The 26,090-nt window shown below is 39.8% G+C and overlaps 1 protein-coding gene across 8 annotated transcripts; it reads right to left on the bottom strand.

Moving 5' to 3' along the window:
- Positions 1-205: 205 nt before the first annotated feature.
- Positions 206-20,961, bottom strand: ZNF658 (zinc finger protein 658). Of its 8 annotated transcripts, XM_084979850.1 has the most exons (6): positions 20,851-20,961; positions 18,231-18,289; positions 13,039-13,181; positions 12,152-12,278; positions 11,627-11,722; positions 206-4,047 (listed from the first exon to the last, which is right to left on the bottom strand). In XM_084979850.1, exons 4-6 carry the CDS (start codon positions 12,183-12,185, stop codon positions 1,451-1,453), a joined length of 2,727 nt encoding a protein of 908 aa, XP_084835976.1. In that variant the 5' UTR covers positions 12,186-12,278; positions 13,039-13,181; positions 18,231-18,289; positions 20,851-20,961; the 3' UTR covers positions 206-1,450. The 8 variants fall into 8 exon arrangements, with proteins under 8 accessions (XP_084835976.1, XP_084835975.1, XP_020920367.1 ...); XM_084979849.1 differs by lacking the exon at positions 13,039-13,181 and having other exon boundaries at positions 12,152-12,259; XM_021064708.2 differs by lacking the exon at positions 13,039-13,181.
- Between the last annotated feature and the right edge of the window lie 5,129 nt (positions 20,962-26,090).

A 26,090-nucleotide genomic window follows, 5' to 3' on the forward strand; every position in this document is an offset into this window, starting at 1 on the left:
GGCACAGTGGGTTAAAGGATCCCGAGTTGCCACAGCTGCAGTACTGGTCACAACTGTGGCTCAGATCTGATCCCTGACCTGGGAACTCCATATGCCACTGGGTGGTAAAATTAAAAAAAGAAGGGAAAGTGATGGGCCCAGAGCAGGCATGGCTACTACCTTCTACTAGAACTCATTAGCAATAACAAATCCTCTGTTACACAGATTCATACAGATACACATTTATTGGTGTTGTCCACAGAATTCAAGTTATTCCTCGATCTTAAAGATGTCACATTCCACAGGAAGTTTGTGTACAGATAAACATATTATGTACTTCTCTATAAAATTAGTGTTACAGGAGTTCCTGTTTTAGCTCAGCAGTTAATGAACCCAACTAATATCCATGAGGACTCAGGTTCAATCCCTGGCCTTGCTCAGTGGGTTAGCAATCCGGCGTTGCTGTGAGCTGTGGTTTAGGCCGGCAGCTATAGCTCCAATTAGACCCCTAGCCTGGGAACCTCAATATGCCACTGGTGTGGCCCTAAAAAGACAAAAAACAAAAACAAACAAACAAAAAAAGACAAAAAACAAACAAAAAAACCCCCCAAACACTTCACATTCCACAGGGAGTTTGTGTACAGATAAATATATTCTTACATATTTTTCTGTAAAGGTTGGTGTTACATGTAAGACACAGTTTTGGTACATCGGTTCTAGCTGAGAATTTTTATCTTCAATTCTGAAACTCATCTGTTTCCTCAGGAAAAAAGAAATTTATCTAAAGCAAACTCGGTATTTGTTTTAAAATGTCATTTATCAAAATATAATATTTTAATCTAATCTTAATTATTTGATGTTAAATGAAGCCGACTCTGCTGAGAAGGCTTCTGTGTTTTTCCCTGAGATTTCTGATTTTACCAAAGGCTTCTGATCATTTAGGATATTGACAGAAGTTTCCTTCCCCAAATAGAGTCTTTGATATACCATGATTGGTTAAATTCTTGTAGATCTGACATTTATTCATAGGGTTTAATCCAACTGGCTAAGCTATGTGCATTTAACCAACAGACTGAAATCTGTAAGAGCTCAAGAGAGTAAACGCTTAATTCTCGCTTAAAAAATAAAATAAAACAAAACAAAAACTGGCAAGGATCTGTTAGTGGAGAATTGTTTCACCCAGTTATTGACTCTGGCTGCTTTTACCTTGTTCTCTATCATATTAAGTACATAGCACCCAAGTCTGCAATGAAAATCTCTCCATTCCAGTATAACACCGGACAGGAAGAATGTAAAGTGACTTATGAAGGCCAGACTTAAATGTAATAGCATCATACTTTGGGACCAGGCCCCACTCAGATGAAAGAAAGATTGGGAAACTAAGACAAGCTATGTGCCTAGTGGAAAATGCACCTGCCTCCATGTGACATGAGTTTCTCTGTTCTGTGTTATCTAAAAAGTATAACTTCCTTTAGAACTTTCCAAATTTATTACATGCAAGGGTTTTCTCTCTGGTGTGCATCCTGGTGTGATGTATTCTAAGAGCTGCCTTACGGATGAAGGTTTTTCCGCATTCGTAACATGCATAGGGTCTCTCCCCGGTGTGAATCCTCAGGTGTACCCCAAGAGTTGAATTCTGGGCAAAAGCTTTCCCACATTCGTTACACTCATAGGGTTTCTCTCCTGTGTGAATTCTCTGGTGCGCACTAAGGTGTGACTTCTGAGAGAAAGTTTTCCCACATTCGTTACATTTGTAGGATTTTACACCTGTGTGAATTCTCTGATGTACTCTGAGGGTTGAATTATGGGCAAAAGGTTTCCCACATATGTTACATGCATAGGGTTTCTCCCCTGTGTGAATTCTCTGATGCACGCTCACATAGGACTTCTGGGAGAAGGCTTTCCCACATTCCTTACATTCGAAGGGTTTCTCCCCTGTGCGAGTCCTCAGATGTGCTTGGAGGTGCGATGTCTTGGAGAAAGTTTTCCCACATTCATTACATTCATAGGGTTTCTCCCCTTTGTGAATTCTCTGGTGTGCCCTGAGGGCTGAATTATCGGCAAAACTTTTCCCACATTCATTACATGCATAAGGTTTCTCCCCTGTGTGAGTTCTCTGATGTGCACAGAGGTGTGTCCTCTGGGAGAAAGTTTTCCTACATTCACTACATTCATAGGGTTTTTCTCCTGTGTGAATTCTTTTATGGACAATGAGGGCTGCTTTGTAGACAAAAGTTTTTCCACATTCATTACATTCATAAGGTTTTTCCCCTTTGTGAATTCTCTCATGTCCACTGAGGTATGATTTCTGGGAGAAGGTTTTCCCACATTCACTACATTCGTAGGGCTTCTCACCTGTGTGAATCCTCTGATGTGTACTGAGGTGTGTCTTCTGGGAAAAAGTCTTTCCACATTCATTACATCTGTAGAGTTTCACCCCAGTGTGAATTTTCTGATGTGCTCTGAGGGTAGAATTATGGGCAAAAGTTTTCTCACAGTCATTACACTCATAGGGTTTCTCACCTGTGTGAATTCTCTGATGTGCTCTGAGGGCTGACTTGTGGGCAAACGCTTTCTCACAATTGTTACACTCATAGGGTTTCTCCCCTGTGTGGATTCTCTGATGTACTCTGAGGGCTGAATTATGGGCAAAAGCTTTCTCACAGTCATTACATTCATAGGGTTTCTCACCTGTGTGAGTCCTCTGATGTGTACTGAGGTGTGTCTTCTGGGAAAAAGTTTTCCCACATTCATTACATTCATAGAGTTTCACTCCAGTATGAATTTTCTGATGTGCTCTGAAGGTTGAATTATGGGCAAAGGTTTTCTCACAGTCGTTACACTCATAGGGTTTCTCCCCCATATAAATTCTCTGATGTCTTCTGAAGGTTGAATTATCAGCAAAAGTTTGCCCACAGTCATTACAATCATAGAGACTGAGCCCTGTATGAGTTCCAGGAGAATGAAAAGAATGTGAATCTGAACAAAAGGATTTCCCATATTCTTCACATTCATGAAGTTTTTCCTCTGGGTGGGTCCCCTTATGATGAATGAGGTGTGCTTTCTGGTAAAAGGAGTTCCTGCATTCAGTAAGTTCAGATGATTTCTCTCCTGTGTCACACTGCTCATGTACACTGAGGGCTGAGTTTTGATGGGAGGATTTCCCATCTTTATCACAATGGTAGAACTGCTCTTCTGTGTGAGATCTCTGATGTATTGTGAGGTCTAATTTCTGGCAGAAGGCATTTGTAAATCCATTATAAATACAGAATTTATCTCTAGTTTGTGTCTTCTGATGTACCATATGGGCTGAGCTCTGGCTCAAGCTTTCTTCACACATACTGCTTTCAAAAGCCCCTTGTCCCATAGCAGTTCTGTGAGGTTGAGTGAAAGGTGAATTCCTACTTAAGTTATTCTCACTTTCATTACATTCATAGTGTGTCAGAGCCATGGGAACTTCACTGTATTCCACAACAGTGGTTTTGTCACAGGATTTACCACATCCATTAAGATCAAAGCATTTCTCCCTTGGGCCAGTTCTTATGCAGTTGAAAGGAGTTGCTTTATCACAGTTTTCCCTAAATTCATTATACTTACAGGATTCTTCTTCTGTTAGCAAACTCTTAGCTGTAACACAGACAGCCTTATCAAGTAAAAGTTTTCCAAATTCATGACATTCAAAAGACTGCTCTAGAGTTTGAAATTGATGATGATCTTCTGCTTTCAAATTTGTATTATATTCGTTAGACTGCTCTCCAGTATGAGTTTTCTCATGCTGAATATCCAGCTGCAACTTTTCACATACATTTATGCAATCACTCTTCTTTCTTGAATAGTTCCCATCACTAATAATTAATTCAGAAACAACTGGCAAATTCATTCTACACGAGTCACATTTAGAGGGCCTTTTTCCTGAAAAATCTGGAGTTATATCAAGATTAAATGGTTTCTTTAGAACTTTCTGCTCTTCTTTACTCAATATTTTGTTATCAATGAATATTACTTGCCACGAATGTTTCTCTTGTTTTTCCTGGTTCTCCTCAATATGGTCATCAACTTTGTAATATCCTAAAATGAGAAAAATTGAAAACAACCTGTGAATCCTACATTTCCTATGGAGAGAGGCTTAACGTCATACGTATTATATTCTATTGTTTCTGGACATGTTTCCAAAAATTCATAATTCACACACACAGACAGGAAGAGAGACTCTCTCTTACTCCTACTCCATGCTGTTAAAAACAAACAAACAAACAAACAAACAAACAAACAAACAGGTATTATTTCCAGTGCTGGCCGAGATGGAGCAACCTCATTTTCCCATCCTCTTACAATTAAAAATTCCGGGACAAAAAAAAAAAAGAAAGGCAAACAAATGAAGATGCTAAAAAATGGAATGAAGGTGGACTTTAGGACATAAGGAATGAGATGGCAAAGAATTTCAAGGCTTTTCCTTCTGTATCCTATATATCTTCTATGCAGTACTATAGTGCTGAAAAAGCTTGAAAAACAAAGCCAACAATAGGTGGAGACAATAAGAGCTCCAAGAAGTCTGTTCCTTCTAGCCAAAGGTCTGAGAAAAAGAGACGATCCAATGGAACAAAAAACTTTTGTTTAAAATAATCTTATTTATTTATTACTTATTTATTATTTATTTATTCATTCAGCCATGCCTGTGGCACATGGAAGTTACCAGGCTAGGGATCAAACCGGTGTCACAGTGGTGACCCAAGCTGCTTCTGTGACAACAGTGGATCCTTAGCCCACTGAACCATAAGAGAACTCTCCAAAAAAACCTTTTTGACAATACTCATCCTACTCAACCCAAAAAGAAAAAGGAACCCTTTTCTCTATGGCTCTGCCACAGATATAAAGGATTGACACTCTTTCAAAATTTTCCTCTGTGAGCCAAACCAACAGATCACAGGAAAAATTATGAAGAATCTGAAGAAAGTTCAATTAATGGAACACTACATGAGACGATAACAACAGCTGCCAGTAAAATTCTGCCTACCTACTCTATGGAATCTGCAAGAGCAAGAGTACCAAATCTGTTTTAGGGCATGGGTAGCAATCCATAGCAAGTAGAGGAAGAAAAGAAGAAAATAAGAAGCATATAAATAAGAAAGGAGGCAGGAATACATGGTAGGCCCAATATTAGGGTTAGAAAAGATAAAGGAGCATTTGTAAAAACCACACCCTCAAACCCAAGAACACAGTCTATTTAAAAAAAAAAACAAAAAACAAAAAACAAAACAGCTAAATTCGCATTATTCTCAATGCACATGAAGCATTCATGAAGACAGACCACATGCAGGGCTGTAAGACACATATTCACAAATACAAAAGAACAGAAGTCAAATAAAGTACGATTTCAAGCCACAGAGAAATCATCATACTAGAAACCAGTAACAAAGTTATCTGGAGAAATACAAACTATTTGTAAATTAATACACTTCTAATTAACTCATGGGTCAGAGGAACCTCATAGAAAATTTAAATATTTTACATAAATGAAAACAAAACCATATAGAAACTTGTGGGATGCAGTTAAAGCAGTGAAGAGAAATAAATTTATAGCTTAAAATTTTTATATTAGAAAAGCAAAACCTCCAATCAGTTACCTAAGTTTTTACTTTAAAAAACTAGACAAAGAGAGGTTGAATAAAGAAAGCAAAAGAAAAAACAGTAAAAATTAGAGAAGATAAATTGAAAACAATAGAGAAAAATCAATCAAACCAAAGCTTATGTCTTTGACCACACTTTTTTTTTTTTTTCTTTCGGTCTTTTTTAGGGCCCCACCAGTGGCATATGGAGGTTCCCAGGCTAGGGGTGGAATTGGAGATGTAGCTGCCAGCCTACACTACAGGCACAACAATGCCAGATCCGAGCCACATCTGTGACCTACACCATAGCTCACAGCAATGTAGGATCCTTAACCCACTGAGTGGAGCCAAGGATTAAACCCATGTTCTCCTGGACACTATTTGGGTTTGTTACCACTTTGTCACCATGGGAACACTGACCACACTTTTTTAAATGATAAAAACCAACAGAGGAAAAAGACACTCATTATCAATAATCAGAAAGAAATGCAAAAGAGACTATAACTATTGACACAAAAGACATTATAAAAGAATATTAAGAGAAACTCCAGGCCCATAAATTTCACAATTTATATGAAAGAGACAAATGTCTTGAAAAATTAAATAAAACAGGACAATCCCTGGTGGCGCAGCAGGTTAAGGATAAAGCACTGTCACTGCTGTGGCAGGATTCAATCCCTGGCCCAGGAACTTCCACATGCCACAGGTATAGCCAATTAAAAGAAAAAAGAAAAGAAAAAGAAAACAAAGCAACCAAACTCCCTGGAGAAAAATGAAACAATCCAAATAGATCAGTATTTATTTAAGAAACTGAAAATGTGGTTAAAAAAAAAAAACAAAAAACATGTGGTTCTCCAAAACACCTCCAGGTTAAGACCGTTTTAACTAATGAGTTCCACCAATATTTAAGTAAGAAATAATACCAATTTTATATAATTTCTCCTAGAAAATATAAGATGAGGGTATGTTTCCTAAACATTTTATGAGGTCTATATTATCCTCAAGCAAAACCTAACAAAAACAATTCAAGAATAGAGACTTAGAAGTTTCCTGGTGGCACATCAGGCTAAGGATCCAGTGTGGTTATTACTGTGGCTCTAGTTGCTTGCTGTGGTGCAGGTTCGATCCCTGGCCTGTGAACTTCCACATGCCACAGGTAGAAAAAGACGACGACGAAGAAGAAGAAGAAGAAGAAAGAAACCTAGTGACCAATATACTTCATAAGTGAAAAAATCCTGAAAAAAAAAGTAGCCAGAAGAACACAGCAATATATAAAAATAATAAATCAGAATCAAATGGGACTCATCCCAAGAATGCAAACTGTTGGGATACTTAAAAATTCAATAGGAGTTCCCTGGTGTCTCAGCAGGTTAAGAATCCAGTGTGGTCATTGCTGTGGCATGGGTTCAGTCCCTGGCCTGGGAATTTCCACGTGCCACAGGTGCAATAATAACAACAACAACAAAATCAATAAATATAATCCACTATACTAATCATTTGTGGAATTAAAACCACAAAATCATATGAATTAAGGCAAAAAATTTTCACAAAACTCAAAGGGAATCCAAAAAAAGCCTACAGCTAATATTATACTTAAGAGTGAGAGAGAATGCTTTAACTCTAATATTGGGGAAAAGACAAGGGGGTTTATTCTCAACACATTTATTGAAGCAGTGCAATACGGCAAGAATAAAAATGAAGATACACAGTTAGTCTACACAGACAGTCACATAAAGATCTTCAAAAGAGCTCCTTGAACTAATAAGTTTTGCAAGGCCAAAATACTAAGCCAAGACACAAAATCCAATCATATGCAAACAACTGAAATTTGAAATCAGATAAATAATATGAGTTACCTTAGCACTTACAAAAAAAAAAAAAAAAAAAAAGGAATTCCCATTGTGGCTCAGTGGTTAATGAATCCAACTAGGAACCATGAGGTTTCGGGTTCAACCCCTGGCCTTGCTCAGAAGGTTAAGGATCCCAAGTTGCTGTGGCTGGGGTTGTAGGTGGCAGATGAGGCTTGGATCCTGAGTTGTTGTGGCTGTAGTGTTGGCTGATGGCTACAGCTCTGATTCGACCCCTAGTCTGGGAACCTCCATATGCCACCCTAGAAAAGGCAAAAAGACAAAAAACAAACAAACAAAAAAAAAAGCATATCAGTATGCTGCAAAACACTCATAAAAGAAATCCTAAATAAATGTAGAGGTATATATTGTTTACACATTGGAAGACTTTACTATTAAGATGTTATCATCATTCTTTTTTCCAACTTTCAGCATCTTATGTTTGTTTTATTTATATGTACAAAATATATAAGTAATATTTAACTGTACTTAGTGGATGTAATAGAAAAGAATATATTTACTCCATCTTTCCCCTGGTTAATGGTTTTTTATCTTGTTAATTCTTTTTGTTAAGCAGAGTCATAAACATATTTTCTGTATCATCATATAGAATATTTCTAGTTTTGGTTTAATAATCAGGTTTCAAAGCCACCTGAATGCAATTTTCTTATTTTGATGCATAAGATTGCCTCAGGATTTTTTTCTCCACTGTTCTTTGGGGATAGTACCACCTGTCAAAGACCAACCGTCTACAAAGCATATTTGTTCTTAGGCCTCCTTTTCTGTTTCACTAATTTGTTAAACTATTCCACTCCCAGCTCCAAACTACTTACTACTTAACTACTCTGGGCTTTCCACAAAGCCTTGATATTTGGAAGAGCAAGTATGTTTCACTTTAACACAATCATCATTTAATCCTCTATAGGGAGACTTATTTAATGTCCACAGTATCTATTATTCAATCAGATGTGATATAATCTCCTACTCCTAGTGAATTTTAAGTTCTTAGAACTCCACTATTTTGTGATTTATGATCACTTATATCATACTGTTTGGTGCAATCATTGAAAGGCTTAAAGGTTTTCTTTAAACTGTGCTCTTGAGCTAGACGACCTGCTTTTGAGTTAATGCTTTTATTGCCTAAATTCAAACTTGAATGACAATAGAATATGATATCCTAAATTATTTATTTTTATTTTTTTATTACTCAAATGAATTTATCACATCTGTAGTTGTATAATGATCATAACAAACTGATTTCACAGGATTTCCATCCCACAGCCCAAGCACATCCCCCCACCCCCCAAACTGTCTCCTCCAGAGACCTTAAGTTTTTCAAAGTCTGTGAGGCAGCATCTGTTCTGCAAAGAAGTTTAGTCTGTCCTTTTTTCAGATTCCACATGTCAGTGAAAGCATTGGATGTTGGTGTCTCATTGTATGGCTGACTTCACTTAGCACGGTACTTTCTAGGTACATCCATGTTGCTAAAAATGCCGGTATTTCGTTCTTTGTAGTGGCTGAGTAATATTCCATTGTGTATATGTACCACACCTTCTTGATCCACTGCTCTGTCGATGGACATTTAGGTCGTTTCCATGTTTTGGCTATTGTAAATAGTGCTGCAATGAACACTAGAGTACATGTGTCTTTGCAAGTTGTGGTTTTCTCTGGATAGATGCCCAGGAGTGGGATTGCTGGATCAAATGGTAGTTCTATGTTTAGTTTTCTGAGGAATCTCCATACTGCTTTCCACAGTGGTTGCACCAGTTTACAATCCCACCAATAGTGTAACAGGGTTCCTTTTTCTCCACACCCTTTCCAGCACTTATTGTTTCTAAATTATTTATTTTTATTGACTTAATAACTTTACCATTCCTTTATTACAATCTTTGTAAGGTATTTATTGAGGGATATCATTTTTAGCCAATCAGTATGAATCAATCACTAACATTTAGTGACTGGGAGATATTCCTGATCTAAATTATGTCAGTCTTTATGTTATGCTGTCTATTAAATGGCTTCACAAAATAAAATTTCAATAAACACACAAAGTAATTTCATTTTTTAACCTGGGGAATTATTTTGAAATTATAACTTTTAAAATTCCTCGGATTGTTTATGAGTTTAGACAAAGGTCAATAAGCACATGAAAACAAAGACGCTTGACAGCATTAGTGATCAGGGAAATCGTTATGGACAATTTGTTCAGTATGTTGCGGCCCTAATGCCCAATGTAACTGTATTTGGAGACAAGGACTCTAGGGAGGTAATTAAGGTTAAACGAGTTCATAAGGGTGGGGTCCTCATTCTATAGGACTGCTGTCCTTATAAGAAGAGGAAGAAATGGGAGTTCCCATTGTAGCTCAGCAGAAATGAATCTGACTAGCATCCATGAGGACACAGGTTCAATCCCTGGCCTTGCTCAGTGGGTGAAGGATGTGGCACTGCTGTGAGCTGTGGTGTAGGTTGCAGACGTGGCTCAGATCCTGCATTGCTGTAGCTGTGGTGTAGGCCAGCTGGTACAGCTCTGATCTGCCCCCTAACCTGAGAACCTCCATATGCCATGGGTGCGGCCCTAAAAAGACAAAAAAAAAAAAGAAAGAAGAAGAAGAGGAAGAAACATGAGGTCTCTCTGTCTCCATGAAGGCGCAGCGGAAAACCCACGCGAAGACACGGTGAGAAGGAGGGCATCTGCAACCCTGGTGGCACCCTGATCTTCTCTTTCCAGTCTCCAGAACTGTGAAAAATATACTTCTGTTTTTTTGGGGTTTTTTTTTTTTTTGCCCCAACCAGTTATACTCTGAATGTTCTCTTCTTTTCCCTGATCAAGTTCTTGAGTTCTTGAGTTTCATTTACAGTTGGCATGCAGATCACTTCTTCTTTTTTTTTTTTTTTTGTGTGTGTGTGTGTGTGAGTGTGTGTGTGTGTGTGTGTTTTTTTAGGGCTGCACCCACAGCATTATAGAAGTTCCCAGGCTAAGGGTCGAATCAGAGCTGTAGCCACCAGCCTACGCGAGAGCCACAGCAACACAGGATCTGAGCTGCATCTGCAACCTACACCACAGCTCATGGCAATGCCGGATCCTTAATCCACTAAGCGAGGCCAGGGATTGAACCCAAAACCTTATGGTTCCCAGTTGGATTCGTGAACCACTGAGCCACGATTGGGAACTCCCTATTTCTGCTGTTTAAGCTGGTATTTTGTTAGGCCAGCCCAGCGGATTAGTCCAGAATTGTAAATCAAAACCTTAATGATATACCACTTCATAGGATGGCTAGAATTAAAAAGCCAGAAAGTTAGATAGTAAGTGTTAGTGAAGATGTGGAGAAATCAGAACCCTCACATGCTGTCAATGAGGAATGCAAAACATCACAGCCACTTGGGAAAAGTCTGGCAGTCCTTCAGACAGAGTTACCATATAACCCAACAATTCTACTCCTAGGTATAAACTCAAGAGAAAGAAAAGTATACGTCCATGCAAACATTTGTTAATGAACATTTGTATCAGCATTGCTCAACAGGCAAAGGATAGAATCGCCATGTCCACTGCCTGCTGAATGGACAAACAAGTGCGGTATATCCAGACTATGAAATATTATTTAGTGATGAAAAAGAGTAAAGTACTGATACATGATACAATATGAACCTTGCAAGGCTAAGTGGAAAAAAAAAAACTGATCACAAAAAGACCATATAATGTGTGATTCCATTTATGTGAACTGTACAGAATTAAAAAATCTATAGAGACAGAAAGTAGATTAGTAGCTGCTAGCACGGAAGGAGACAGGGGATAGGCAGGTGACAGCTGAAGGTTATGGGGTTTCCTTTTGAGGTGAAGAAAACTGACTGGTGATATTTACATACATCTAGGAATCTATTAAAAACCAGTAAATTGTACAGTTTTTTCTCTGGCTGCACCTGCAGCATGAGGAAGTTCCTGGGCCAGGGATGGAGCCTGCGCCACAGCAGCAACCCAAGCCACTGCAGTGTGACAACACTGGATCCTTAACCCGCTATGCCACAAGGGAACTCCAAGTGAATTGTACACTTTAAATGGGTGAATTGTATGACATATGAATTACCTCAAAGATCTATTTAAAAGGAAAAAAACAAAAACAAAAAAAAAACTTTCAGAAGTGTTCCCTTCTAGGGTCTAACTACCCCAGGTATTTTCTTGGCTCAGTGCTCACTCACCTGGGATGCTCTGGTTTAGGAATTCTTCCTCAGAGGACCAGGGCTCTTCACCTTGCTCCAGCTTGAAGATCACCTGGGGTTTGGTAATGCAACACCCTGCAAAAGTACCAACTGAAGCTATACATACACCAGATGTAGGCTTTTTAGTTTCTGAAGGTGGAGCAAAATGAATGCACTCATTTCAAGTTTTCCATGGAAAGTAATGACACATTGTTTATTTCTCTAAGGGTTTCAGCTACCTTAGACTTCTTAATCAAAAGCCTGAATAACATCAATCTCTATAAAGGGTCCCTGTGGGGTTTTTTTGGTTCGTTTGGGGTTTGGGGGCCCATGCCTAAAGCATGTGGAAATTCCTGGACCAGGGATCACACCTGGACCACAGCAGTGACACAACACGGGATCCTTAACCAGCTGCGCTACAAGAGAACTCCTTTTTTGCGGCAGGGCAGGGGGGGTCTATGTGTTTTGAAAATTGTTTACAAAAGGAAATATTCCAGAAGGAGCCACGAGGCAAGGTCTGCTCACCCAAGGAGACGAGGTGGCTGTAGTTCTCCAGCATCACAGCTCTGTACAGGCTTCTCTGAGCAGGGCCTACAAACCGCCACTCATCCTGGGTGAACTCCACAGTCACATCTTCAAATGACAGTGATCCCTGTGACGATAAATTCTGTTCAGAATTGGGTAACAAAGAAAATGCCTTTAAGGACTACTGCTTTTCCTGTTGACTTTTTCGGCTTTAAATCAAATCATAATAAAGATGGCTTTTTTTTTTTTTTTTTTTGGTCTCTTTAGGGCCGCACTTGCGGCCTCAGGAAGTTCCCAAGCTAGGGGTTGAATCAGAGCTACAGCCACTGGCCTAAGACACAAAGACACAGGCACAGCAATGCCAGATCTGAGCTGTGTCTGGGACCTACACCACAGCCCATGGCAAAGCCAGATCCTTAATAACCCACTGAGTGAGGCCAGGGATTGAAATCGTGTCCTCAAGGATACTAGTCGGGTTTTGTTACTGCTGAGCCACAACAGGAACTCCCAAGGATGCCTATTTTTCACTTAATTTGCCTTTAACTCTATCCAGTTAAAAAGATTTTTAACTGACTATAGTTCATTTTTATCTATTTAGGTTTTTATGTATTATATATTTTACATATTTAGGTTTTAGATATTATATAGTTTATATATTTAGGTTTTTATTTTAAAAATTTCAATATAAAGAGACTTCTTACAATGCTTTTTCAATATCCCATGGGATTATCCTGGGTATTCTAGAAAATTCTAGACTGTTCAAGCCCTCCTTGGACACCCTCACCATAAATAATGGGAGACGCGTCAGAGATACACATAAACTGTGGAGATATTGTACAGATTTGAACTTAAGGTATAGAACACATGGAGTGCAAAGGACAACTTACCAAGGGCAGGTACGAAAGAACACTAACCAACACTGAAGTGACAGATGTAGGAATATAACCGGAGAGCAGAAGCAGCAACCAATCTGATACTACTTTCTTGTGCAGCTACCCATCTAGCAGTATAAGCAGCTTCTCGAATGCTGCTACCGAACAATGACATTTGGGAAAGAGGGAAAACAGTGTGTTAGAAGTTTAATGAGACAGATCTGTTCAGGCGGCTACTAAAGGGTCTGTGGAACATAAAACCTGAACTGTTCCTTTAATGAGGATACACTTGGTTTCAGAACACAGAAGGGAGGTCTAGGGTGAAGACAAGCTTTAAGGATTTACTAGCAATTTATAAGGTAACTGAAGTTACCAGAAGTGATCAGTCCACCACTTGAGCACACACAGATTGAGGAAAGAAAAGTAGAAAAAAATAGCACCGGAGGAATCATGAATATTAAGGAGGCTGGCAGAAAAAAGTAGAGGCCAAAAAGCCAACGAAGTTTTCTGAAGAGTAATAACAAAAAATCATGAAGGTGGAGTCTTAGAAACTGAGAAAAGAGAAAGTTTTCACAGCAAAAGAGGGTAGGAGGAGGGACAATTGCAGAGCTGCTATTTCAATGGGTATAAAGTTTCAGTTATACAAAATCATTAAGTTCTAGAAACATGCTGTACAGTGTTGTGCTTATAGATAACAATACTGTAATGTACACAGAAAAATGTATCAAGAGGTATTCTCAACACAATAAAATTAGAAAGAAATGGGAGTTCCCGCTGTGGCCCAGTGGGTTAAGGACCTGCTGTTGCCACAGCTGTGCCATAGGTTACATCTGAGGCTTGGATTCAATCCCTGGCCCAGGAACTTCCATATGGCAATGGATGCAGCAGAAAGTGAAAAAAAAAAAAAAATAGAAAGAAATGGAACTGGATTAAGAGATAAGAGGACAGAAATCACCTTTCCCCAGTGTTATTTATTCAACTGTTTATTCATTCATGTCTTTAGTCTTAACTGAGTAAATACCTCCTCTGTGTGAAGCTAAATGGTAGGAGCTGGTAACTAAAATAAATGAATAAAAGAAAAGCAACACTTCTCATAAAATTTACTTTAATCCAAAAGAAAAAATAAAAAAAAATTTAAAAAAAGACAACTATATTTCTCAAAACAAAAAAATTAATGAGAAAAGTGTCACTGTTTTCATTTTTGCCAACTTCTTTAATATCTGGCTTAATAAAAAGCAACTGAATTTTTAAAAAAAGTAAGGTAAAAAGTGACATGAGTGAAAATGATGAGGTAGCGATCCAAGAAAATTTTCTCCTCCATAATAAGCAATGAAAAAATAGCAAAAATTGTAGAAGTAACTAAAGGCAATCTATGGAACATTTATACAAGAAGAAAAAAAAAGACTGAAGCACACTAAGAAAAGTGACATTGTATCCTTTCAACTTAGCCTGTTTCTATTCCTCTCTGTGCAACAGTTTAAGAACCAACAATCTGCAATTACAGTTAAAATCAGCAACCACTGAAGCAGCAGAACTAGGCTGGAGTACTATCAAAGCCTCACTTTGGAGTTCCCAGTGTAGCACAGTGGGTTAAGAACCTGACTAGTATCCATGAGGATGAGGATTCAATCCCTGGCCTCACTTAGTGGGTTAAAGATCTGGCATTGCCACAAGCTGTGGTACAGGTCACAGATGCAGCTCAGATCCCACATTGCTGTGGCTGTGGTATAGGCCAGAAGCAGCAGCTATGATTTGACCCCTAGCCCAGGAACTTCCATATGCCATGGGTACGGCCCTAAAAAAAAAAAGCCTCACTTCAAGAAAACTCACTTGGTCTGTTTGGTTTTTTTTGTCCTTTTGCCTTTTCTAGAGCCGCTCCCACAGCATATGGAGGTTCCCAGGCTAGGGGTTGAATTGGAGCTACAGCTGCCGACCTAGGCCATAGCCACAGCAACGCAGGATCCAAGCCGCGTCTGCAACCTACACCACAGCTCACAGCAACACTGGATCCTTAACCCAGTGAGCAAGGACAGGGATCGATCCCGCAACCTCATGGTTCCTAGTCGGATTCGTTAAGCACTGAGCCATGACAGGAACTCCTCATTTGGTATGTTTGGAGGCTCCCTGAAAGACTCTACTCACAAGGATGTCTTTATTTGAGCTAACTCAGAGCTCTCATAGTGTGAAAAGCCTCAGCCTCAGTGGCACTGGTCAAAAACATTTAAAGGCATTTGTTTAACTTTGTGGCTACCTGAGGCAAACAATGGCCTAACCAAAAAGCTTAAAAGGAAAAGCTGGGGAATGAGTTACCATAAGGTTCTGAAGACTCCCATGTATTTCTGAGAATCAGAAGGCCACACACATGCACAGGTTCTAAGTATGCTCTGGAAAGATATAAAACCTTGGGTTCTCTAAGTGACCTTGAGGTTTGGTGTAAGAAGGAAGTGAAGGCTAATGCAAAGTTGTAAATTGCCTATCTGACCATTGAAAGAATGCCCTGACATGCACAAAGCCCCTTAGCAAAGACTGGGAGACTTCCTGGTTCCAAGAATTTAATGAAATTTCTGTAAAGACTTCCCAAGAACAGATGACAAGCAGGCTCTATAGAATTAACTCAGAAAAGTCACTAAACAAATAAATTTCAACAATGACTACTATGGAGGGGAGAAATTAGGATTCCCTGAGTTGCTACATTATTCTATTTAAAACGTCCAGTTATCAAGACAATAAGAAAGTAAGACATCTATGCAGGAAAAAGTGTGTAAGCAATAGAAACTGCTCCTGAGGAAGTAGATGCTGGACCTCCCAAGCAATGACTTTAAATCAGCTATTTTAAATACAGCCAAGGACCTGGAGAAATGTCTAAGGACCAAAGGAACGTATAACAATATTTCACTATATAAAGAATCTCAATAAAGAGATGAACATGATTTTTAAAAAAAGAAGTAAATAGCTCGAGTTGAAAAGTACAAAGACTGAAAACAAAACTTTCACTAGAGGGGTTGAACAACAGATTTAAACAGGTGGAAGAAAGTATGAAAGAGCTGGATAATATGCCCACTGAAATTACACAACATGAGAAACAATAAAGACAAAAAATAAACTATGGGGTAACATTAAGTTTACAAATATATGCACAGGAGTTCCTGTCATGGCTCAGTGGAAATGAATCTGACTAGTATCCATGAGAATGCAGGTTCTATTCCTGGCCTTGCTCAGTGAGTTAAGGATATGACATTGCTGTGAGCTATGGTGTAGGTCGAAGATGTGGCTTGGATCCTGTGTTGCTATGGCTGTGGTGTAAGCAGGCACTGTAGCGCCGATTCAACCCCTAGCCTGGGAACCTCCATATGCAGCTGGTGTAGCCCCAAAAAGACAAGAAACAAAACAAAACAAAACCCAAATATATGCATACTGAGAGTCCCAGACATAGGAGAAAAAACATCTGAAAGAATATTTGAAACAATATTGGCCAAGAAATTTGCAAATCTCATGGAAAACAAGAAACTCTACACATCCAAGAAACTCAACAAACCTCAGGTAGTATAAACCCAGAGCAAGCGATCCGCATCGGGACAACAGCAATCAAACTGTCAAAAAGACGAGGAGCCAAGACTGAAAAGCACAATGAATGAAACTAAAACACACACTCCAACCACGCACAAAAATAAACTCAGAAGGCTTAAAGACTTTAAACATAAGCTCAGGACACCATAAAACTCCTGAAGAGAACATAGGCAAAACATCCTCTGACATAAGCTGTACAAATGTTTCCTTAGGTCGGTCTCCCAAGGCAATAGAGATAAAAACAATAAATAAACAAATAGGACCTAATCAAACTTCCAAGCTATTGTAGCAAGGGAAACCATAAAAAAAAAATTTTTTTAATTTAAAAAAAAAAGACCAACAACATCAACAAAAAGACAACCTAGAATGGGAGAAAACAGTTGCAAATGAGGCAACCGACAAACAACAAAAAACAAATAACCTAACTGAAAAATGGGGAGATCTCAAAAAACATTTCTCCAAAGAAGACATATGGATGGCCAGTAGGCACATGAAAAAATGCTCCAAATCACTAATTATGAGAGAAATGCAAGTCAAAACCATAATGACGCACCACCTCACACCACTCAGAATGGCCAACATGAATAAGTCTACAAATAACATGCTAGAGAGGATGTGGAAAAAAGAGAGTCCTCCTACACTGTCGGTGGGACTGTAAATTGGTACAACCACTACGGAAAACAGTATGAAGGTTCTTCGGAAAACAGTATGAAGGTTCTTCAGAAAACTAAATACAGAACTATCATATGATCCAGCAATACCCCTCCTAGGCATATAACCAGACAAAACTATAATTCAAAGAGATACATGCATCCTGATATTTACAGCACTATTCAGAATAGCTAAGGCATCGAAGGAACCTAAATGTCCATCAACATACGAATGGATTAAGAAAATGTGGTACAGGAGTTCCCGCTGTGGCACAGTGGAAACGAATCTGACTAGGAACCATGAGGTTGTGCGTTCGATCCCTGGCCTCATTCAGTGGGTTAAGGATCCGGTGTTGCCATGAGCTGTGGTATAGGTTGTAGATGAGGCTCAGATCCCACGTTGCTGTGGCTCTGGCGCAGGCTGGTGGCTACAGCTCCGATTAGACTCCTAGCCTGGGAACCTCCATATGCCGCAGAAGCGGGCCTAGAAAAAGGCAAAAAGACAAAAAAAAAAAAAAAACACCCTCAGAAATAAATTTGGAACTCCAATTAGCTAAATTTGTAGTATCAGAGGGTCTGCTAATATATACACGCCACTTTTGCTCCCCTATTCATCTGTACATTTGATCCTTGAACAATTAAAGCATTAGGGGTGCCCACCCTCTGCACAGTTGAAAATCTTCATTTAACTTAGTCCTCTGAATACACACTTTCTCTGTATCTGTAGTTCCACATTCTGAGATTCAACCAACTACAGATAAAGGAGTACTTAGTATTTGAGTGTAGCAATGCAGTATTTACTTTTTTTTTTAAATCCATGTACAACTGGACATGTGAAATTCAACCTCATGTTGTTCAAGGGTTAATGGTATTTTTATATCTTCTCTGAATGCATCTGATCTATTTCTACTCTTCCATGTTAATGCACAGACACTTAAGCCCTTATAGAATACACTGCAAAACAAACAGGTTACTAAAAACTCAACTCACCTGAGCTATGTTCATTTTCTACTGCTCCTGGAAAAATGTAAAGACCTGTGAAGGTTTAGCTGGGGAGGAGAAAAGAGAAATGGATCATGAGAAACCCGATCTGTCTTACAACTCCTATTTACATCTGCCTAACAATCTCATAACACCAGCTAGAGAAAAGACTTCCTGTAGAACATTCCTTTTGACATGCTTGAGACGGAACAGGAAGGACCACACAAAGGCAGCACCACCTGACATGTGCATCTCTGATACGATTATGTTGACCTTAACCTTGAATTTTCAAAGTCAGGTAAACTGCTTTTTATCAATGAATCAACAATTTATGTTCCCCTCTAATAATAAATCCCCATAATAAAAAGCAACAACAAAAATAAAACAAAAGAGGATGGGTTAAACAAACTCAGGTACATGGGAGGTGACATCCTCCACCTTCATTAAAAGTAATGTTGTCAGGAAACTACTCAGGCTGGATTGTTAATCAAGTTCTTGAGTTTATGCCTTGAGTTAGAGCTGAAATAAAGATGGAATGCTCTATGCAAGAAATATATTTTTAATCGTTTGTTTTAAAATGGCTGCAATTTCTGGAGTTCCTGTTGTGGCTCAGCAGTAAAGAACCCAATTAGTATCCATGAGGAGGATACTAGTTGGTCTTGCTCAGTGGATTAAGGACCCAGCCTTGGCCAAAAGCTGTGGCGTAGGTCACAGATGCAGGTCACAGATGCAGCTCAGATCCTGTATTGCTCAGGCCATCTCATAGGCTGGCAGCTGCAGCTCCAACTCAACCCCTAGCCTGGGAACTTCCATATGCCTCAGGTGCAGGCCTAAAAAGACTGAAGGAAAAAAAAAAAAAAGAGAGAGATTGCACTTTCTAAGAAAAGATATCTTGATAACATGTTTATAGTACCTAGCTGTGGAAATAAACATCACTGTGCTTGGTTCTGCCCTACAGAACCCAGTGATTCTACAAAAAATCATTCATTTGAGACCCAGTATTCTGGGGCTTCCAAGGGTCCAATGTAGAAAACCCTTCTTCTACTGTCATTTTATTATTCTCTATGTTCAGAAACAGAAAAAAACTCCTCTACATCCATATCCATCGTCAAACATGGCATCTGGTTATGCTCATGGAGTGAGAGCAGCTCAAAATGTGGAAAGAGTGAGGGGGAAATGAAGAAAATTGGGTGCTATTCAGGATTTCATCAGTTCTGCCTTCTTAAACCCTCCTTGGATATCAGGTCCTTACCAGCCATCCTGTAAAATGTCTTTTCCTGTGCCACCTGACGCCCATCCCTCGCAATCTCTGGTTACCACCTTCTCAAAGTTGGTCCACAGTGTCCACTGTCACAGTCTGTGATGGTCCAGCTGTGACAACATCACAAAGTCTGACTCATGCTACATTGGGATCAAGAACAGCTTCTGGTGGAGCAACTTACAACCTGTTCCTTTCTAGAACTTTCTGCCTGTGCTCTGAAGCTGTGATGAGGTGTCAGAAGAGCTGTTCTTCAAAGTAGCAGTTGTTCTTGAGACTCCCTCTTCCTGCCTTAAAAGAGCTACTTTGCTCCAGAGGGGCCAGAGAAACAAATTCACTTTATTTGAAACCTTCATCTAACACTCCAAATTTGACGTTTGGGGAATTCACAAGAAATGTACTGACCAGTATGTTGCCATTAGCTGCATTGGACTTCTACACCTGAAGTGTAGATTAGTGGCCCAGGTCAAAATAATATTTTGGCTATACTGAATTAAATATATTAGTGAAATTAACCTCACCTTTTCTTCTTTTTACTGTGGCTACTAAAAAAATTTTTAATTAATTTTGCTTTATCTTTCTATTGGCCAGCACTGCATTAGATGATCAGACTGTGTTTTGAAAATCGAGATGGCCTGGCCGGTTCACTACAGCTCTGTCCAGGAGCTCTGGAGAGAATCCACAAACCCCAGTATATATTTCCCACATGGCAAGATTCTGTCAGCATGCATTTTACAATCATGTCTCTGGAATTTGGGGACAGGCTGCCATGATCTCCAAAGGTTGCAATTCTGAGTCCGGGGCAGGGAGGATATTAGGAAGAGCAAGAGATACAAAGAAAAATCTATTCGTATTTGCATCCTACTTCTCACCCTCCAGCTTGTGTCCCGGGATATATCATTCCGCCCACATGAAATTACTTTCACTTTAAAAAAAAAAAAATGGCATGTTTATAAAGACAAGCAGACCTGCTATGAGGGTTAAGGGAAATACCAAAGGGAAAAAAGTCTTATGATAGCAGCTTACACAGTGATGATTACAATCACTTGACAAAATGTTTTGCAGAAGACACCTTTTTTAATTCTCAGAAAAACTGCACATGTTCATGGTGAACGTTATAAAGGTGCATTCTTCTCCTGTTGCTTGCGATCCTTGCACCGGGCCGGCACCAAATACATCTCCTCGGGACAAGGCTTCGGCCCTACCTGCGCCCTTGGAGCAGGCGGGGCAGGACCTGCCCGGACTAGGGGTCTGGGAGAGGGACGGGCCCGCCCGGAGGGTCCCGGGATTTCCTGCTCCGGTTCCCCGGACACAAGCTACCTGACCTAGCAGGACCCCACGCCGCGTAGAGCCAGATCCCGGGGCTCTCACCTCCGGATAGCAGCCTTGGCTCCAGCACCGACCCCAAATGGCCGAGATCTCTTTTTCAGTCCCAGGAGGCGGAGGGGAGTAGGAGGGGCTCGATGTTCCCATGCGCAGAATGAGCTCCGAGGACCCTTTCCCGGAGTGCTGAGCGGCGGGCGGGCAATATTCAAGACTACATTTCCCATAAATCCTTGAGACCGTAGGAGGTAAAGTTAGAAAGCTAGAAGTCTTGAAGTTGGACCTGATCGCTGGCGACTCTTCTCAGGAATGGGTTCAGACTTAAAAGTTATGATATAACATATTGCAAAGTATTTTTTTCCATCAGATCTTGGTTGGAAAAAAATAACAGAGCCAGAGACAGCAATTTGGGAAACACGAATATGGACTAGATTTAAGAATTACTAAGGAAAATTACCATTATTTTGGATAGTGCCATAATATTCGGACGATATAGGAAATTGATCTTATTTTTTAAAGCTACATACTGAAATATTTGCAGTTATGAAATCATGTATTTATAATTTACTTTTTTTTTTTCCATTTTTAGGGTCGCATCTGTGGCACATGTAAGTTCCCAGGCTAGGAGTCTAATCAGCCGCCCATGCACAGCCAGGCGGGAGGTGGGCGGCATCTGCCACCTATGCAGCTCTCAGGGCAACACTGAGCGAATCCAGGGATGGAGCCCACATCCTCGTGGATACTAGTCCGTGTTCTTAACCTGCTGAGTCACAATAGGAACTCCGGTGGAATTTACTTTTTAAAAATTAAGCAGAACAGTTTGAGGAAGCAAATATGGCAGTAGGTTAAGAATTGTTAAGTCGTGTAATAGGTGTATATGATGCTTGTTTTACTATTTCTGTTTTTCCGAATGTTTGAATTTCTTTTTAACATTCAGGAGAAGACGTGCAGGTGGGGGTGGGGAGGTGGTGGAGGAGGGTTAGGGAGGGTTTATGGCCACTCAAGAAGTGTTCCTTTTAAAACACAGCTGCCAAGAGAAGTGAAGGTACAACTGTTATGAATTCCACTGTGAAATAGAAAAAAACTACAAGATGGAAGCAGTATTACATAAAAGGGTAAATTTTGTGAACAGGAGAGGGAGAGGGAGGGAGTAAGCTAGCTATTCAAAATTACACAAGTAATACTTGAAAATACATACAACCCCGAATAAGGAAAGTGTTATCAATTTATAACTGTGATCAATTACTAACCTGGCTTGTATGGTGGAGATTATGTTCAGCTTTATAACACTCCCAATCTATCACCCAAAAGTGGGTGTATCATTTTGCATTCTCACCAGCAATGAATGAAAGTTCTCTTGCTCCCCATCCTCATAGCTGTAGGTGTTGTCAGTGATTTGGATTTTGTTCATTCCAGAAGTGGAATGATATCTCATAATTTGCAATTCTGTAATAACACCTGATACTGGGGTTCTTTTTATATTCCTATTTGCCATCAGTGTATATTCCTTTTTGAAGATGTTAAATTTTAATAGCGATTTATGTATTTTAGATAAAACTTCTTTGGTAGGTTTGTCTTTTGCAAATATTTTCTCTCAGTCTCTGCCCTTTTCATTTTCATAGAGCAGAAGTTTATAACTTTGATGGATTCAACTGATCATCTTTGTTCATTCATGGATTGTGCTTTTGATGTTATCTAAAAACTCATTGCTAAACTCGAGGTCACTTAGACATTCTCTAGAAGCGTGTTATTTTCTAGAAGTCTTATAAGGTTTGCATTTTAAGTTTATGATCCTTTTATTTTTTTAAATGGCCACACCCATGGCATATGGAAGTTCCTGGGCCAGGAATTGAATCTGAGCCACAGCTTCGACCTACACCACAGCTGCTGCAATGCCAGATCCTTTAACCTGCTGCATGGGGCTAGGGATCAAACCTGCGACTTTGCAGTGACCCAAGCCGCTGCAGTCAGATTCTTAACCCACTGTGCCACAGTGGGAACTCCTATTATCCATTTTGAGTTAATATTTATGAGAAGTATAAGGTTTGTGTCTACATTTATTTATTTTTGCATGTGGGAGTCCTCTTGTGGTGTACAAGGTTAAGGATCCTGCATTACCACTGCAGTGGCTTGGGTCGCTGCTATGGAGTGGGGTTTGATCCCTGGCTGAGGAACTTCCATATGCCACAGAGTGGCCAAAAAAAGGTTTTATTTTTTTCAACAAATGGTGCTAGAACAATCAGACAGTCACATGCAAAGATTGCCTTTTTTTTTTTTTTTTTTTTTTTTTTTTGCATTTTAGGGTCGCAGTTGCAGCACATGGAGGTTCCCAGGCTAGGGATTGAATCAGAGCTACAGCTGCCTGCCTACACCACAGCCACAGCATCGCCAGATCCGAGCTGTGTCTTCGATCTACGTCCACAGCTCATAGCAACTCTAGATCCTTAACCCACAGAAAAGCCAGGGATTGAACTTGCATCCTTATGGACACTAGTCAGGTTTTTCACTGCTGAGCCATGACAGGAACTCCCAGACTGTCCTTTCTTCATTGAATTGTCTTTGCTTCTTTGTCAAAAAGTTGAAAATATTTGTGTGAATCTATTTCTGGGCACTATTTCATTCTTTTTTAAGGTCGAGTAGTAAGTATTCCATTGTGTATATGAATCACATCTTTATCCATTCATCTCTTGCTGGACATTTAGGTTGTTTCTATGTCTTGGCTATTGTGAGCAGTGCTGCTGTAAACATAGCCATCATTTTATTTTATTTTATTTTATTATTTTATTTTATTTTGCCTTTTCTAGGGCCACTCCCGTGGTATGTGGAGGTTCCCGGGCTAGGGGTTGAATCAGAGCTGCAGCCGCCGGCCTACGGCACAGCCACAGCAATGTGGGATGCGAGCCACATCTGCGACCTACACCACAGCTCACGGCAATGCCGGATCCTTAACCCACTGAGGAAGGCCAGGGATCGAACCTGCCACCTCATGGTTCCTAGTCAAATTCGTTAACCACTGCACCACGATGGGAACTCCAACATAACAATCATTTTAAATTGTCGCATATTATCTAATCAAGTATGATGTCTTATAACAGATCATGAACTCCATCGTATTTGGATGTATAGACACTGATGTTTAAAGTTATTATTGATATAGTCAAATTAAAATCTACCACATCTGTTACTGGTTTTCGTTACCCTGGTTCTCTGTCCCTTTTTTTTTTTCTTACACTATTCTTCCATTTGTTGTCTGAATATTTCATATTGATTCTATTTTTCTCTCTTTAGTACATAAGTTATACTTTCTTTTAAAAATATTATTTTTTTACATGTTGCTAGTTGTATAATTGTTAATTTACAATTAACCCAGGTCAACTCTCAAATAACAATACACCATTTCACTGGTACTTTGTAATAACAAAGTAATCCTAATTATTCCCTCATGTTTCTTGTATCATTGCTGCAATTCATTTCACTTATAAGCATACATACATGAGCATTATGTATGCTTATACGTAATATATATAATCATACATAATCAAATACCTTGTGTTCTTATTTTGAACAAATTGTTGTCTGTTAGATAAATTAAGAATAAGAAAAATGAGGAGTTCCCATTGTGGCTCAGTGGTAACAAACCCCACTAGTATCCATGAGGATGCAGGTTTGCTCCCTGGCCTTGCTCAGTGGGTTAAGGATCCAGTGTTGCCGTGAGCTGTGGTATAGGCTGCAGACGAGGCTCAGATCCTGCATTGCTGTGGCTGTGGTGTAGGCCAGCAGCTGCAGCTCTGACTCACCCCCTAGCCTGGGAACTTCCATATGCTGCAGGTGCAGCCCTTAAAAAAAGAAGCAAAAATAAATAAATAAACTAATTAATTAAGTTGTATTAATCATAACCTTCACGTTTCTTCTTCAGTACTCTTTCTTCATGTAGCTCTGAGCTTCTGACTTATTTTCTGTCTTTCTACAGAACTTCTTGTGAAATTTCTTGCAAGATGTGAATAGCTTCCACATCTTTGAGGTCAGGTAACTTGCAAAGTCCAGTTCCATCTTTGGTCAGCTTGTTTTCACTTCCTTCTCACAGCCTGTTTTTGAAGTTGAGGTTACTCTGTCCCTTGATGTCACGTAAATGTAGTACCCAGTTTAAAGGGTGCTGTGCTGGCCCACCATCTTCTCCCCACAGAAGAGTAGGATGGGTGGGTGGGGGCCCTCAAAATCATATGGCCCAGAGCCCTCAGAGCAGACAGCTCCTCTCAGACCCACCAGTGGCAGTGAGGGACATGGGCAAAAGCCTCATAGTGGTTTTGATTTGCATTTCCTTGATGATTAGTCATGTCAAGCAACTTTTCAGGGTTTTTCTTTTTTTCTTTTTTTTTTTTTTTTGCTATTTCTTGGGCCGCTCCCACGGCATATGGAGGTTCCCAGGCTAGGGGTCCAATTGGAGCTGTAGCCACCGGCCTACGCCACAGCCACAGCAATGCAGGACCCATGCCGAGTCTGCGACCTACACAACAGCTCATGGCAACGCCGGATCATTAAGGGTTTTTTTTTTTTTTTTTCCCTTTTTTTTCTTTTGTCTCTTTGCCTTTTCTAGGGCCGCTCCCACAGCATATGGAGGTTCCTAGGCTAGGGGTCGAATTGGAGCTATAGCCACCAGCCTACGCCACAGCCACAGCAATGCAGGACCCGTGCCGAGTCTGCGACCTACACAACAGCTCACGGCAACGCCAGATCCTTAACCCACTAAGCAAGGCCAGGGATGGAACCCAAAACCTCGTAGTGCCTAGTTGGATTTGTTAACCACTGGGCCACGACGGGAACTCCTCAGATATTTTTGATTAAGATACCTGTTTGTCTTCTTTGGACAAATGTCTCTTCAGACCCTTTGTCCATTTTAAATCATGTTTAAGGTGTTTAGTTTTTAGTTTGTTGAGTTTTGCTATTGTTGCTTGTACTTTTGGTGTCATGCCCAAAGAATTCATTTCCAAGACCGATGACAAAGAGCTTTCCCATTTCTTTCTAGGAGTTTTATGATTTCATGTTTTATATTTAAATCTTCAATATAGTTTATTTTTATGTGTGGTGTAAGGGAGGGGTCCAGTTGTCCAGTTGCATGTGAATATCTAGTTTTTCCATCACTATTTATTTATTTTTCACTTTATTTATTTATTTTGTCTTTTCAGGGCCACACCCCCAGCATATGGAGATTCCCAGCCTAGGGGTTGAATCAGAGCTGTAGCTGCTGGCCTATGCCACAGCCATAGCCACGCCCGATCTGAGCCATGTCT

The sequence above is a fragment of the Sus scrofa genome, chromosome 10 (assembly GCF_054392235.1).
Source record: "Sus scrofa isolate SSC_HxYL_T2T_F1_AM1 chromosome 10, Sscrofa_HxYL_maternal_Yorkshire_Landrace_v2.0, whole genome shotgun sequence".
Lineage (NCBI taxonomy): Eukaryota > Metazoa > Chordata > Mammalia > Artiodactyla > Suidae > Sus > Sus scrofa.